Source organism: Mytilus trossulus, chromosome 8 (genome assembly GCF_036588685.1).
Source record: "Mytilus trossulus isolate FHL-02 chromosome 8, PNRI_Mtr1.1.1.hap1, whole genome shotgun sequence".
NCBI classification, from domain to species: Eukaryota; Metazoa; Mollusca; class Bivalvia; order Mytilida; family Mytilidae; genus Mytilus; species Mytilus trossulus.
In genome coordinates this window covers 70389927-70406335 of record NC_086380.1, presented here as the reverse complement: position 1 = coordinate 70406335, position 16409 = coordinate 70389927, and the positions used below count along the sequence as shown (strand labels likewise).

The window sequence follows — 16409 nt, the reverse complement described above, 5'->3', positions numbered from 1 at the left end:
CTTTAGACCTTAATGTAGACCAATTTGAAAACAGGACAAACCAGATACTCCGTAGGGTGCAGCTTTTTACAACCGCAGAGGTCGAACCCTGAACGGTTGGATCTAGTATGGACACAACATTCAAACTGGATACAGCTCTGAATTTGGATTGTGATTAAATAGTTGACACAGCATAGGTTTCTGACACAGAATGAATGTGGTCTAATGAACTTAAAATGGTTTTTTTTTGCTTTTTAGCAATTCAGTATGCTGTTGAATATTAATCCTTTGATATTTGAAGAAATTTTCTTTTTCATTTCTGAAATTTGAAATAAGAAAAACTGAATCCCACCAATTTTTTTCACCTCCCCCTTTCCCTTCTTCCAAAAATGATCTCAATTCAAATTTCTTATGGAGTTTTCAACAATAACTACTCATTTAAATACATAATAAAATATAAAATGTCATACAGTCATGATTTAAGTTAATTTAACTACTATTCTGGACAAAGAAAGATAACTCCAATGCAACATTTTATATTGGCAAATTTCCAATGAAGTTCATTAACCTAAAGTTTTTGGCAAATTTCCAATGGAATTTTTTAATAATAAAGTTTTTGGCAAATTTCCAATATACATAATTTAAGAGCAGTTTAAGTGAGATATTAAAATGAGTTTCAATTACCAACCTTACCATGCTTACACTGCTTTTAAATTATGTTTTGTACTAAGTAATTGTCCATTAACCTGGAAACCCTTTTCCCCTCTTTTTTGCACCTTATTCCTTAACAGTTTGAGCCATAACTCCCAAAGACAATTCTTACCCTTTGTGGTATTCCAATATCCGAAATCTAAATACATGGCTAGATTCATCATATCAAAGAACCCCAAGAATTCAATTTTTGATGAAAGCAAATAAAGTTCAATTTTGGACTCTTTAGACCTCAATGTGAACCAATTTTATAACCGGTCCTAAATATTAATTTAAAAATCTAAATGCATGGTTACATTCAGCATATCGAAGAACCCCATATATTGAATTTTTGTTGAAATCAAACAAAGTTTAATTTTGGACCCCGATTTGGACCAACTTGAAAACTGGGCCAATAATAAAAAATCGAAGTACATGTTTAGATTCAGCATATCAAAGAACCCCAAGAATTCAATTTTTGTTAAAATCAAACTAAGTTTAATTTTGGACCCTTTTGACCTTAATGTAGACCAATTTGAAAATGGGACCCAAAATTAAGAATCTACATACACAGTTAGATTTGGCATATATCAAAGAACACCAATTATTCAATTTTTGATGAAATCAAACAAAGTTTAATTTTGGACCCTTCCTAAACAGATGGGACCACAATCCCAACCTTCCTTTTATCATGGAAGTAATATTTAGAAGGAATAACAACGTCGTCACTTCAAAGGTTTCATCTGCGTTACCGCCCATCTTTCAATAACTCGTTAATTGGTTCAATATCTGGCATGGAAGTTTATTCTCCGCATGTGATCGATCAAATCACTGACACTTATCGGTCATTTTCGTGTTCACGGAGAACTACGAACAGACAAGTTTTTGTCGAATATACATACGAAGTAACCCGAATAGTCCATTCGTTACATTCCGTTGATGTACACTGCCGAAAAGAGTCATTCGTTCAATTTTTATTTTAGTCCAATTTTTCCCTATTTTTGGTTAGTTTGAACTTAATAGTTAACACCGACAGCTATCACATACGAAATTGGAGAACACAGTTTTGTCATTTCAATTTTAAAATTTACAGACAATTAAAAAACCATTTCCGTATAAAGTTAAGAAGATGACTGTACAAAAAATACGTTTGGACACCCTTTATTAAATACGAAAAATCTATATCTCTCGTTTATTTATAGTCAATTAAATTATTAACAATTCTAAACGGTTCTATCCTTCAATTTAAGTTCTTGATACATAAACTAATTTGTGTAAAAATGAATTTACCGTAAGACAGATAGATGCAAGCCCATTTCGTCGGTTTGTTATATTTTTTGCTGTATAGCTTATTATATTAATACAAGCATTCCACAATAAACACTTTTTAAATATATATTTACGAAAATATTATCCCCGTTTTAGTTGTCCAGTTTCAATAATGCAATCAATGACATTTATGACATATACATAAATTTAGAATACTTGAAAGTAAATATTATTTCATTCAATCTCGATAAACTTTGCACATTTCAACAGTAAAAAAATCTATGCCTACATTTGCCTACATTATTTTGTTAAACATCATGTGAAACCTGATCGATTCATCGGTATTTAACTGTTTAACTCATTATCCGCTTTTAACCGGAAAATACTTTTAGAACAGTTTAAAACAAACGGTAAAAAGCAAAAATATGCTAAATTAAATACAATTTTCCATGTTAAACTGCTGTAGTTTGAACAATTCTCGTCCGTTTTTCAAGTTTTTTTCACCATTCGATTTCTTTCTAAAGGTAGATATTCTATGTGATACAGCGCTACCTTGTTATTAATAAACTAGGGATTTCCTACAGGTGCGCTATAATTACGGGACTCGATAAAACCACGTGACTGATAAGAAATTCCAGATGCCTTTTACAACCGCGGTAACGCAGATAGTAACCAAAGGCGTCTTACCGCTGAGACTATAATTGGATGAAATCGTATGACTTTAGTACAGAGCTCAGCATGCTATAAATACATGCTAATTAGTCGTTGTTATTCCTTCTAAATATTACTTCCATGCTTTTATGGTCATTAACCTTGTGTTTAAATTTCATAGATTTCTCAGGCCTCTACAATAACTTTTTTTTCAACTTGCCCAGTAGGACAAGTACATACCAAAATTTACTTGTCCGAATGAAATTGTTACTTGTCCAAAAATTTCCATTAAAAATAACCTTTTTACATGTTTAGTTGATTAAAGGAGCAAAACGAATTTAAACAAAATTTGATGTTTTTTTTTAAAATACTTTTCAAAAATATGAGTCAAGTACAACTGCGAAACTAGTCATATCACAGGAATTAGGTTCTAGTTTCCATCAATGCTAGTCTCACCAGACTCTAATCATGAGGCACCATCTGATAGGCCTGTACACTCATTGGATTTGTATTCTGTTTGGGTTTTTTTTAAGTTAAAAAAAGTTTATTCAAATGCAATCAATAAAAAGAAGAAGATAAGCCATCATAAGGTCTGATTGCCAATGAGACAACTCTCTGCAAAAGACCAAATGACACAGAAATTAACAGTTATAGGTAACCATATTGCAAGTATTGTTTTTTTTTCTACTTATGATCAAATATGATTTAGTGAATTTTATGGTAAATAAAAAAAAATATTTTTGTGAAAAAATTACTGGTATGGTATTTATTATAAGGAACAGAATAAGGTAGCAAAATGAGGTACTGATTTGTCTTGGTCCGGAAATGTCTCCTGCCTTGTCAAACTGTATCAATCATGTCTACTAAATATGTCTCCTACGGTGCCAAACTGTCTCTTAAACAATTGGAGCTGAATCTTTCGAGGTGACAAACTGTCCTGTAATGTTACCTTATCTACAAAGCGCATCCTTGATTCGGATCAGTAAGACTGGTTTCGAGAATAGTATACCTTTTACCTGTTAAAAAGTACCTGACAAAGAACCAGTTAAAATTATCGATTGCGAGTAAACATGTTGAAGAAAAAGGTTTTGCATTTGAATAAACATAATACAGAAACATGTCAAATTAATATTTGTTTTCTTGTTTTTTGTTTATAATAAATTACTTTGTTCATCAAAGTTGGATTAAATTTTATTTTCTGTGAATAATTGTACTTGTCCTGACGGACAAGCTTGATACAGCTTTTACTTGTCCGACCTTTTTTCCCTCTGGTACCGGACAATCGGACAAGCGTTATTGTCGAGGCCTGTTTCTATTTACTTATACTAAAGTTATGGGGCAAAAACCAAGAAAAATGCTTATTTGGGCCCCATTTTGGCCCCTAATTCCTAACCTGTTGGGACCTCAACTCCCAAAATCAATCCCAACCTTCCTTTTGTGGTCATAAACCTTGTGTTTAAATTTAATTGATTTCTATTTACTTATATGAAAACCAAGAATAATGCTTATTTTGGCCCTTTTTTGGCCCCTAATTCCTAAACTGTTGGAACCAAAACTCCCAAAATCAATCCCAACCTTCCTTTTGTGGTCATAAACCTTTTGTCAAAATTTCATAGATTTCTATTTACTTAAACTAAAGTTATAGTGCGAAAACCAAGAAAATGCTTATTTGGGCCCTTTTTGGCCCCTAATTCCTAAACTGTTTGGACCAAAACTCCCAAAATCAATCCCCATCTTCCCTTTGTGGTCATAAACCTTGTGTTTAAATTTCATAGATTTCTTTTGACTTAAAACTTAAGTTAGAGTGTGAAAACTAAAAGTGTTCGGATGACGACGACAACGACGACGATGAAGCCAACGTGATACCAATATACTACCAAAAAATTTTCAATTTTTGAGGTCGTATAATAATAGCCTGGCAAGAAATTCTTATTATTTGGACGAGACAATTACAAGGTTTGTTATGGGGATAATTTTATGACGAATAACAGTATAAATAAAACTGTTGAACGACGTATAATGGTAATTTTTGGTGCATGACGATAAAATGTACACTTTCTTCACAACAATAAAATAATCAACTGATTTTGACGAATCATAGATTCTTTTCAAAATTATAATTACGGTGCAGTCCAGTGTATCTGCACACCTAAGACTTATTACTTCACTTCATTCAACAGATAAAACCAATAATTGAATAATATTCTGTGAACACATTCATACGGTCCTACTAAAAAGCGCATGGGAGCGACCGGGTGGAGAAAAAGCACCCGGTGAAAAGAAAAAGCCCCCAGGGAAGAAAAAACAGAGCCCGGGGAAAAGAAAAGGCGCCCAGGAGAATATATAATAATATGTTATAACAATAAATGTTTTCCTGAATAAAAAAAAATAATCATTGCTTGTTTTGTCCTTAATATAAATGGGGATATGTACAATGCTAAGATCTGAAATTGGCAGACTTTGAGATGTTCCTCACAGACAAAAATGTGAATTATTCATGCAAAGGGTGTTTTTCACATAACCAGTCAGATGAATACACATACAAATGTACACATCAGCTTTATTACGATTGACAGAGATGAGATTTGTGATATATTATATGAATAATAGAGAAAATAATTAAAACTTTTTGTTCAGACAATGCAAAAGGTACGCTTATGGAATTTTAGTATTTCATTATTCTACATCCGTTTTCATTTTAAACAATCGTTAACTGTACACACTGTTGTTTTTTCATTTTTCATTTTTATATCGTTTTTGAAAAAAATGTCTTTTGATGTCTTACATTTTATATGTATATATCTTTAGCATAAACTGTGATCGATCCATTGTTATCTGTATTTTTAAATAGATTTCATTTATTAGTGTTAAAATTGAAACATTCATACTTGTTTTTGTGCTTTATTACAAATGTCTATTATCTGAATTTGCAAAATACTTGTCTGAAATTAAAAAAATTTTATCTATGTGCATAACTTATTTCATCAACACAAAGTTGTCTCATGCCAATACAATATCTATGAAATTTCCCTGGGTGCCTTTTCTTTCCCCGGGCGCTGTTTATTCTTCCCCGGGGGTTTTTCTTTCCCCGGGCGCTTTTTTTTTCTTACCCGGGCGCTTTTTCTTTTCCCTGGGCGCTCCCTGGGTGCTTTTTAGTAGGACCCCATTCATAACATACTTTTATTTCATAATATCTTCTGTTAATATGGTTTCACCCTCAAGATTTTGTGTAATGTGTGTCCAAAATTAGGTAAATTGTACAACCCCTGTTCTGAGAGTTCCTCCATTGTCCTGTGATTTTGCGCATGCCTTCCAAAAAAAGCTTATTTTGAACATGTTGAATAAAAGATTACATGATTAAAATTAATACTCAGAGTGACAATCTTGTTGCATTTGTAAAATGGATTGGAAACCTTGGTGGTATATTGGTAATTACGCCTATTTTTTCTATAGGAGAATGGGGTTCGATTCCCTGCTAGGGTCAATCCATTTTATCATAAATATGAAACAATTTTGTCATTTCAGTACAACAGTTATAATTAACCTATACTTTATTTTATATTTGATCGTCAGATCATATGTTTCAATGAAATTTTATGTACATGCCTTTTAACAGGATAGATGAAACGTGTTTTTCAGAGGGAGGGGTTTTGAAGTTAGAACAGTCAACATGAACGTTGTCTTGGTCAAATATGTCAATTTCGAATTGTAACACATTGTTGTCATTGTAAAAGTATTCGTAACAAACTGTGTATCATTTTAATGTTTGAGAGTGTCCTAAGTTAATGAAATACATTAAATGCGTATACCGATTTGATAAAATTCATTTTTCTGCCGTAGTCAATATATGCATTTGTAAACTAATTTTATTGGATAATAAAGTATGGTTTCTTTACAAAGCTAAAGAAGCATGTCATATTAGAATACACCTTATCACTATTTGTCCGCCATTACTGGATATCACACAGGTTCCCGTAAAAATTTGACGTCACAAAACAAAATATCTGACGCCACAATGGAAAAGTGATTGTTGTATGCGTGAAAAGTTCAAGCGGCCGGGTCAGCCGGGATTAGCGATAAGGTGTATTATAGTTATACTGCTTAAAATGTACTACTTAAATAGGTGATTATTAGAGAAAGACAACTCTTACTTCCAACCTTTATGGAAATAATGTTACTTGAATCAGTGATTTAGAAAATCACTCATTTAAGTAAGTCCCCTGACTGTTTATAATTGTATGCTGTAACACTTATTTAAGCAGTATAACACTATAAACAATCTTGTTATCGGGATATATATCAGTTTGTTTTGGGGATATTGCATTGTTCTTGTATTTCTCGGGAAATCGTAGTACCCGGGACTATATTCTATATAATCAACCAATTTTTTTTGGGGGGGGGGATGTCCGGGCCCCCTGAAAAACCCTCTAAATCCGCCTCTGAATTAAACATTAAACATGTTAAACGTTGTGTCTAGCCTCCCCTTATAGCAACAAATGGCATGATTTCTTTTGTTTAATATACCTTCATTTTTTCTTTTGCCGACATTCAAACTTGTCAATGTTGACGCTGAAAAAGAACCAAATGAAGCAGTATGTACAAAACATATCTTTAAAATTCGTTACTTACAGATACGAACAAAGCAAATGTTGATATATTGATGATATATATATAAGTCATTAAATTACATCGGAACTAAAGATAACCAAATGTAGAGAGAATTCAGAAAATTTTAGGTTTTTATCCCAAAAAATGTCAATAGTTTTTAACCAGACATAGGATGATGCATGTAAACAAACGAAAATTATTCTTAATTATAAGAAAATTATATCATATGTTCACTCTATCAAATGATAAATATATATTTGTCTAAAAAAAAAGGAAAAAAAAGAAGAATATTATGGTGGCCTTCGGCTGTTATCTGCTCTTTGGTTGGGTTTTTGTCTCTTTGACATGTTCCCCATTTCCATTCTCAATTTTATATGAACACACAATGACATACCTTGATTATTATAATATGTACTTCCTGACGCTGTTCTTCTGCCGGAAGCAGAACCCGTTCCTTGTCCTCTTGACAATATTCTCTGAATTTTCCGTTCAGTTGGTTCAATCAAATCAGCCACAACACGACCGTCATACTCGTTGATAACATTTTTCAAGTATTGGTAGTTTCCCGGACCAAAGGTACCATTTCTTTCCAAGGCCTCTAAAATGTCCATTATATGCTTGGCTTCCTTTCTTACCTTCGGACTCAATTTTGCTTTTAGTCTATTGACAAGCTGTTCATATCTATCGGCTTCAAACAGACCAAACTGCTCGTTTAGATCTGATGTTAATTTAGCATGTAATTCTTTCGCCTCCTCTTTTGCGTCCATTTCTACTCGAGTAGCTAGTTACAGGTTACAAGGAAGTAAATATGTAAATTTTTGATTAAAAATGATTAATTAATGAGGAATCAGAAAAATTATTTAGTGAATTGGTAAATGGACAATTGGTCCCACTTCATTTAACAGTGAGCACATCTCTGGTCAAGGTTTAGTCGCTCTGCTTTCTAAATTAATTTAAACACGTTTTTTATTGGTCAAGCAGTACAGTAATTTATATTGGATAAAAATTTCAATTTAAAAGTAGAACTCACTATTGATTTTCACTTTTCAGAAACACCAGAAAACAGGTAGTCAACATTTTAATAATTTAGAATTTTTATGTTTAAATATGTCTTAGTTTGTCGTTGAAACTTCTATCAGTGTAGCTAATTTGTTAAAGAACATTGTGTTTCGTCGTTTGTTCTTTTTTCAAAACCCTCCCTCCCATTCCCTTATGGTGGAATATGTTTGTATGAGGCGGGTATGAAATTTATATTTCATTTGTATTTCATAGAATTTTTAATTTGTTATGCTTCATTCTTTAAATTTATTAAGATACTACTTAGTAGTTCTTTAATTCAGAGTTTATTTGTCAGTTATGGTGACATCCCATTAGTCCGACAACCATTATTCCGACAGCCCATTACTCCGACAGCCCATTATTCCGACAGCCCAATACTCCGACAGCCCGCTATTCCGACAGCCCAATACTCCGACAGCCCACTATTCCGACAACCCATTACTCCGAAAGTCCAATACTCCGACAATGCATCTGTATTGCGTGTATGGGTAAATTTTCTTTAAACAGACCAACTCTGTTCTCTTTGATCATGTTGATATTTGGGGTTGTCTGTTTTGATTCCTATTTTTTTTCCATGCGGGAATATATATTGGACTTGATTCACATACTTATTGCAACTGCTCCTTACTTTGAAGCTTCGATCCTCTTTCGTTTTACGTGTCTGGGTATTTTATTTGTTTATATTTCGTCGTTTGTGTGTCAACTGTCAATCTGTGCTGTTAAAGTTCGCTTGTTTTTTTTATGAATACGGTACAGTATCATGTTCGGGAATATGAATCCACGAAATACGGAGATAACTACAAGGCACTTCCAAAAGTGATAGATCAGACATATTCTGAGAGATGACACTCAATATATTTGTAGACTAGGGATACTAATTTTATATCCCGAGCTTATTTTAAAATCAAGAAAAATATGCCGCTTTTATAATGGTTGGGGGAGGTGCAGGACTTATGATATATAACAAAACAGTAAACTTAGTACGAAAAACAAATATGACGGACATGAACATTTCGGCAACTTCTATTTAAATATGCAATAGGAAAAGTGATATCGGGGCTCAGTGACTGTATATGACAAAGAAAAAAACAGTCAATGCAATTTGACTGCTTACATATAACGAGTGCAGTATAAAAGCCAATAACAACAAGTAAAATATCTTAGACAATGTGTGAAATTCTTGTCTTTGTCAAATTATCTAATTGTAAAAAAACTTAGTACAATAAGTGTTTTGTGGCATACTTGACACTTATTTTTTCATTTAAGGTGGTATCTAACACTACAGGGGGATAACTTTATAAAATCAGCTAAACGTTTTAATTACGTTGTGTTGTTATGCGAATATTAAGCTTCTCAATGATCCAAATAAGTGTTTGTCAAACTGCAATATAACCAGTGTATTTTTTTCTGAAAAACGGTTGGTTAAATTTATTTATTCTTTTTAAATTTTTCTCAAAGGGTCAAAGTAAATATACTTTGTCAAAATTTGATGAAAATTAAACGAGCCAAATTAATTTTTGTGAAGGTGTTGGGTACCACCTTAATGATTGTTTCAAGGAAAAACATATTTAGATATCATTGATTTTAAGAAAGGTAGTTCATATGTTGATTAAGAATCAGTGCTCACCCATTACATTAGGAATTGAAAATGCCAGATACTCAAAAAATCGTATTGTACAGCTGATAAAGTTGAGGATGAGCGTCATTTTGAAATTGAACATTCCCTTCATAATAATTTGAGGGATGAACTCTTTCAGCACTTGTCCGAACTTTTAAAAGTTAGATGAGCATGATCAATCTTCGATGTTAACACAAGAAAACTTAACTACTATGGGAAAATGATGATTGTATTGTTAGTTCATTTGAATTATGTAGTACAGGTCTTGATACTGACTGTTGTTTGATATCAATGTGTTACTTCTTTTTTTGCCTATTTTGTTTTGGCTCCGATTGTAACTGAGGCTTATGGTGAAATAAAGATAACTTACTAGTATATATTAGTATTGTAATGTCTTAATGTTGACCCAATCATTATACCGCCGCTTCGAAAAAGTAGGGAGTATACTGTTTTACCTCTGTCTCTGTCTATAAATTCGTCCATCCGCCCCGTGAATATTTTCGTTGCATCTTTTTCATCAACAACATTACAACTATTTCTGAAATTTGGTTTCATTCACGGTTTATTGAAGTCGGGTTTATCGTGTGATGCATTTCAGATTCTTTACTCAAAAACTTCTGTTTACAGAACACGTTTTACATGAAATCTAAGTTGAACATTTTCGTCATATTTTTCTCAGAAACTACAATGCAATCATTTCTGAAATTTGGTTTCAAGGTTTGTATAGTCAGTTATACTGTGTGATGCTTTTTTAGATAAACATCGCAACAATTTTCTGTTCACCGAAATATTTGGGCAGGGTATCATCAGAAGCTAGCACCATCACTGGCTGGTCTTGATTTAAATGCTCTTTATAGACCCTGTTTTTTTTTAAAAATGAAATATTCTTTTCTGTTCTATTCTATATACAGAATTCGAACTGAGTATATAGAAAGTATTTGAACTACCTTAGTCTTATGTAATATAAACGGAGTTATTTCTTAAAAACGTAATAATATATCATAATACAGACAGACACAAAATTATTTTACCCTGATACCCTGATATTTGACTTGAGAATTGTCGGACTTACAGGTTGTCGGAGTATCGGGTTGTCGGAGCAATGGGTTGTCGGACTATTGGGTTGTCGGAATAATGGGTTGTCGGACCAATGGGCTGTCGGACTAATGGGCTGTCGGAATAATGGCGTGTAACGGTCAGTTATAATCTATGATCACTTTGTATTTCATTTGTATTATATTCTTGACATATGTATATATAATTATGACTACCTGCAAAGCCAAATGAAGCAGTATGTACAAAACATATCTTTAAAATTCGTTACTTACAGATACGAACAAAGCAAATGTTGATATATTGATGATATATATATAAGTCATTAAATTACATCGGAACTAAAGATAACCAAATGTAGAGAGAATTCAGAAAATTTTAGGTTTTTATCCCAAAAAATGTCAATAGCTTTTAACCAGACATAGGATGATGCATGTAAACAAACGAAAATTATTCTTAATTATAAGAAAATTATATCATATGTTCACTCTATCAAATGATAAATATATATTTGTCTAAAAAAAAAGGAAAAAAAAGAAGAATATTATGGTGGCCTTCGGCTGTTATCTGCTCTTTGGTTGGGTTTTTGTCTCTTTGACATGTTCCCCATTTCCATTCTCAATTTTATATGAACACACAATGACATACCTTGATTATTATAATATGTACTTCCTGACGCTGTTCTTCTGCCGGAAGCAGAACCCGTTCCTTGTCCTCTTGACAATATTCTCTGAATTTCCCGTTCAGTTGGTTCAATCAAATCAGCCACAACACGACCGTCATACTCGTTGATAACATTTTTCAAGTATTGGTAGTTTCCCGGACCAAAGGTACCATTTCTTTCCAAGGCCTCTAAAATGTCCATTATATGCTTGGCTTCCTTTCTTACCTTCGGACTCAATTTTGCTTTTAGTCTGTTGACAAGCTGTTCATATCTATCGGCTTCAAACAGACCAAACTGCTCGTTTAGATCTGATGTTAATTTAGCATGTAATTCTTTCGCCTCCTCTTTTGCGTCCATTTCTACTCGAGTAGCTAGTTACAGGTTACAAGGAAGTAAATATGTAAATTTTTGATTAAAAATGATTAATTAATGAGGAATCAGAAAAATTATTTAGTGAATTGGTAAATGGACAATTGGTCCCACTTCATTTAACAGTGAGCACATCTCTGGTCAAGGTTTAGTCGCTCTGCTTTCTAAATTAATTTAAACACGTTTTTTATTGGTCAAGCAGTACAGTAATTTATATTGGATAAAAATTTCAATTTAAAAGTAGAACTCACTATTGATTTTCACTTTTCAGAAACACCAGAAAACAGGTAGTCAACATTTTAATAATTTAGAATTTTTATGTTTAAATATGTCTTAGTTTGTCGTTGAAACTTCTATCAGTGTAGCTAATTTGTTAAAGAACATTGTGTTTCGTCGTTTGTTCTTTTTTCAAAACCCTCCCTCCCATTCCCTTATGGTGGAATATGTTTGTATGAGGCGGGTATGAAATTTATATTTCATTTGTATTTCATAGAATTTTTAATTTGTTATGCTTCATTCTTTAAATTTATTAAGATACTACTTAGTAGTTCTTTAATTCAGAGTTTATTTGTCAGTTATGGTGACATCCCATTAGTCCGACAACCATTATTCCGACAGCCCATTACTCCGACAGCCCATTATTCCGACAGCCCAATACTCCGACAGCCCGCTATTCCGACAGCCCAATACTCCGACAGCCCACTATTCCGACAACCCATTACTCCGAAAGTCCAATACTCCGACAATGCATCTGTATTGCGTGTATGGGTAAATTTTCTTTAAACAGACCAACTCTGTTCTCTTTGATCATGTTGATATTTGGGGTTGTCTGTTTTGATTCCTATTTTTTTTCCATGCGGGAATATATATTGGACTTGATTCACATACTTATTGCAACTGCTCCTTACTTTGAAGCTTCGATCCTCTTTCGTTTTACGTGTCTGGGTATTTTATTTGTTTATATTTCGTCGTTTGTGTGTCAACTGTCAATCTGTGCTGTTAAAGTTCGCTTGTTTTTTTTATGAATACGGTACAGTATCATGTTCGGGAATATGAATCCACGAAATACGGAGATAACTACAAGGCACTTCCAAAAGTGATAGATCAGACATATTCTGAGAGATGACACTCAATATATTTGTAGACTAGGGATACTAATTTTATATCCCGAGCTTATTTTAAAATCAAGAAAAATATGCCGCTTTTATAATGGTTGGGGGAGGTGCAGGACTTATGATATATAACAAAACAGTAAACTTAGTACGAAAAACAAATATGACGGACATGAACATTTCGGCAACTTCTATTTAAATATGCAATAGGAAAAGTGATATCGGGGCTCAGTGACTGTATATGACAAAGAAAAAAACAGTCAATGCAATTTGACTGCTTACATATAACGAGTGCAGTATAAAAGCCAATAACAACAAGTAAAATATCTTAGACAATGTGTGAAATTCTTGTCTTTGTCAAATTATCTAATTGTAAAAAAACTTAGTACAATAAGTGTTTTGTGGCATACTTGACACTTATTTTTTCATTTAAGGTGGTATCTAACACTACAGGGGGATAACTTTATAAAATCAGCTAAACGTTTTAATTACGTTGTGTTGTTATGCGAATATTAAGCTTCTCAATGATCCAAATAAGTGTTTGTCAAACTGCAATATAACCAGTGTATTTTTTTCTGAAAAACGGTTGGTTAAATTTATTTATTCTTTTTAAATTTTTCTCAAAGGGTCAAAGTAAATATACTTTGTCAAAATTTGATGAAAATTAAACGAGCCAAATTAATTTTTGTGAAGGTGTTGGGTACCACCTTAATGATTGTTTCAAGGAAAAACATATTTAGATATCATTGATTTTAAGAAAGGTAGTTCATATGTTGATTAAGAATCAGTGCTCACCCATTACATTAGGAATTGAAAATGCCAGATACTCAAAAAATCGTATTGTACAGCTGATAAAGTTGAGGATGAGCGTCATTTTGAAATTGAACATTCCCTTCATAATAATTTGAGGGATGAACTCTTTCAGCACTTGTCCGAACTTTTAAAAGTTAGATGAGCATGATCAATCTTCGATGTTAACACAAGAAAACTTAACTACTATGGGAAAATGATGATTGTATTGTTAGTTCATTTGAATTATGTAGTACAGGTCTTGATACTGACTGTTGTTTGATATCAATGTGTTACTTCTTTTTTTGCCTATTTTGTTTTGGCTCCGATTGTAACTGAGGCTTATGGTGAAATAAAGATAACTTACTAGTATATATTAGTATTGTAATGTCTTAATGTTGACCCAATCATTATACCGCCGCTTCGAAAAAGTAGGGAGTATACTGTTTTACCTCTGTCTCTGTCTATAAATTCGTCCATCCGCCCCGTGAATATTTTCGTTGCATCTTTTTCATCAACAACATTACAACTATTTCTGAAATTTGGTTTCATTCACGGTTTATTGAAGTCGGGTTTATCGTGTGATGCATTTCAGATTCTTTACTCAAAAACTTCTGTTTACAGAACACGTTTTACATGAAATCTAAGTTGAACATTTTCGTCATATTTTTCTCAGAAACTACAATGCAATCATTTCTGAAATTTGGTTTCAAGGTTTGTATAGTCAGTTATACTGTGTGATGCTTTTTTAGATAAACATCGCAACAATTTTCTGTTCACCGAAATATTTGGGCAGGGTATCATCAGAAGCTAGCACCATCACTGGCTGGTCTTGATTTAAATGCTCTTTATAGACCCTGTTTTTTTTTAAAAATGAAATATTCTTTTCTGTTCTATTCTATATACAGAATTCGAACTGAGTATATAGAAAGTATTTGAACTACCTTAGTCTTATGTAATATAAACGGAGTTATTTCTTAAAAACGTAATAATATATCATAATACAGACAGACACAAAATTATTTTACCCTGATACCCTGATATTTGACTTGAGAATTGTCGGACTTACAGGTTGTCGGAGTATCGGGTTGTCGGAGCAATGGGTTGTCGGACTATTGGGTTGTCGGAATAATGGGTTGTCGGACCAATGGGCTGTCGGACTAATGGGCTGTCGGAATAATGGCGTGTAACGGTCAGTTATAATCTATGATCACTTTGTATTTCATTTGTATTATATTCTTGACATATGTATATATAATTATGACTACCTGCAAAGCCAAATGAAGCAGTATGTACAAAACATATCTTTAAAATTCGTTACTTACAGATACGAACAAAGCAAATGTTGATATATTGATGATATATATATAAGTCATTAAATTACATCGGAACTAAAGATAACCAAATGTAGAGAGAATTCAGAAAATTTTAGGTTTTTATCCCAAAAAATGTCAATAGCTTTTAACCAGACATAGGATGATGCATGTAAACAAACGAAAATTATTCTTAATTATAAGAAAATTATATCATATGTTCACTCTATCAAATGATAAATATATATTTGTCTAAAAAAAAAGGAAAAAAAAGAAGAATATTATGGTGGCCTTCGGCTGTTATCTGCTCTTTGGTTGGGTTTTTGTCTCTTTGACATGTTCCCCATTTCCATTCTCAATTTTATATGAACACACAATGACATACCTTGATTATTATAATATGTACTTCCTGACGCTGTTCTTCTGCCGGAAGCAGAACCCGTTCCTTGTCCTCTTGACAATATTCTCTGAATTTCCCGTTCAGTTGGTTCAATCAAATCAGCCACAACACGACCGTCATACTCGTTGATAACATTTTTCAAGTATTGGTAGTTTCCCGGACCAAAGGTACCATTTCTTTCCAAGGCCTCTAAAATGTCCATTATATGCTTGGCTTCCTTTCTTACCTTCGGACTCAATTTTGCTTTTAGTCTGTTGACAAGCTGTTCATATCTATCGGCTTCAAACAGACCAAACTGCTCGTTTAGATCTGATGTTAATTTAGCATGTAATTCTTTCGCCTCCTCTTTTGCGTCCATTTCTACTCGAGTAGCTAGTTACAGGTTACAAGGAAGTAAATACAGTTCTGTGCGCCACCTGGTTTTTACATATAAGGCACAAAATGTGCACCATAATTCAGTTATCTTGTTTTGTAACCCCCATTGACATAATGGTTACATTGGTTACATTGGTTACACTCATACAAACTATCATAAATCATCATATTCAGAAATTCTCAAATCCTGGTACATTTGTAACCTCCATTGACCTAATGGTTACATTGGTTCACAGGAGGTTGAAATCCTATCAATGAGGGTCTATAAATATGTCAACTCGACTATCACAGTAGAGCTTCGTCTCAGGTAAAATATGTGTTTGTCAAATTTAATTACTGTGATTATGACCAGAAAATTCTAAAAATAAAATGAAATAATACAACTAGTTGAACCAGAGACATATAAAACACATATAGCCTTATAACATTTTTTTTTTTAATGTCTTGTGACTTTGTTTTA

At 32.9% G+C, this 16409-nt stretch overlaps 1 protein-coding gene across 1 annotated transcript in view; it reads right to left on the bottom strand.

Annotated features, from left to right (window-relative positions):
- The window catches only part of LOC134681346 (uncharacterized), a 31119-nt gene extending 14920 nt beyond the window's left edge, over positions 1 to 16199 (bottom strand). The window contains exons 1-4 of the mRNA XM_063540929.1: positions 15560 to 16199; positions 11576 to 11962; positions 7592 to 7978; positions 7114 to 7158 (exon numbers count right to left, since the gene is read on the bottom strand). Coding sequence (XP_063396999.1) covers positions 7114 to 7158; positions 7592 to 7978; positions 11576 to 11962; positions 15560 to 15932 — 1192 coding nt within the window. The 5' untranslated portion in view covers positions 15933 to 16199. The remainder of the gene's footprint in view (positions 1 to 7113; positions 7159 to 7591; positions 7979 to 11575; positions 11963 to 15559) is intronic.
- Between the last annotated feature and the right edge of the window lie 210 nt (positions 16200 to 16409).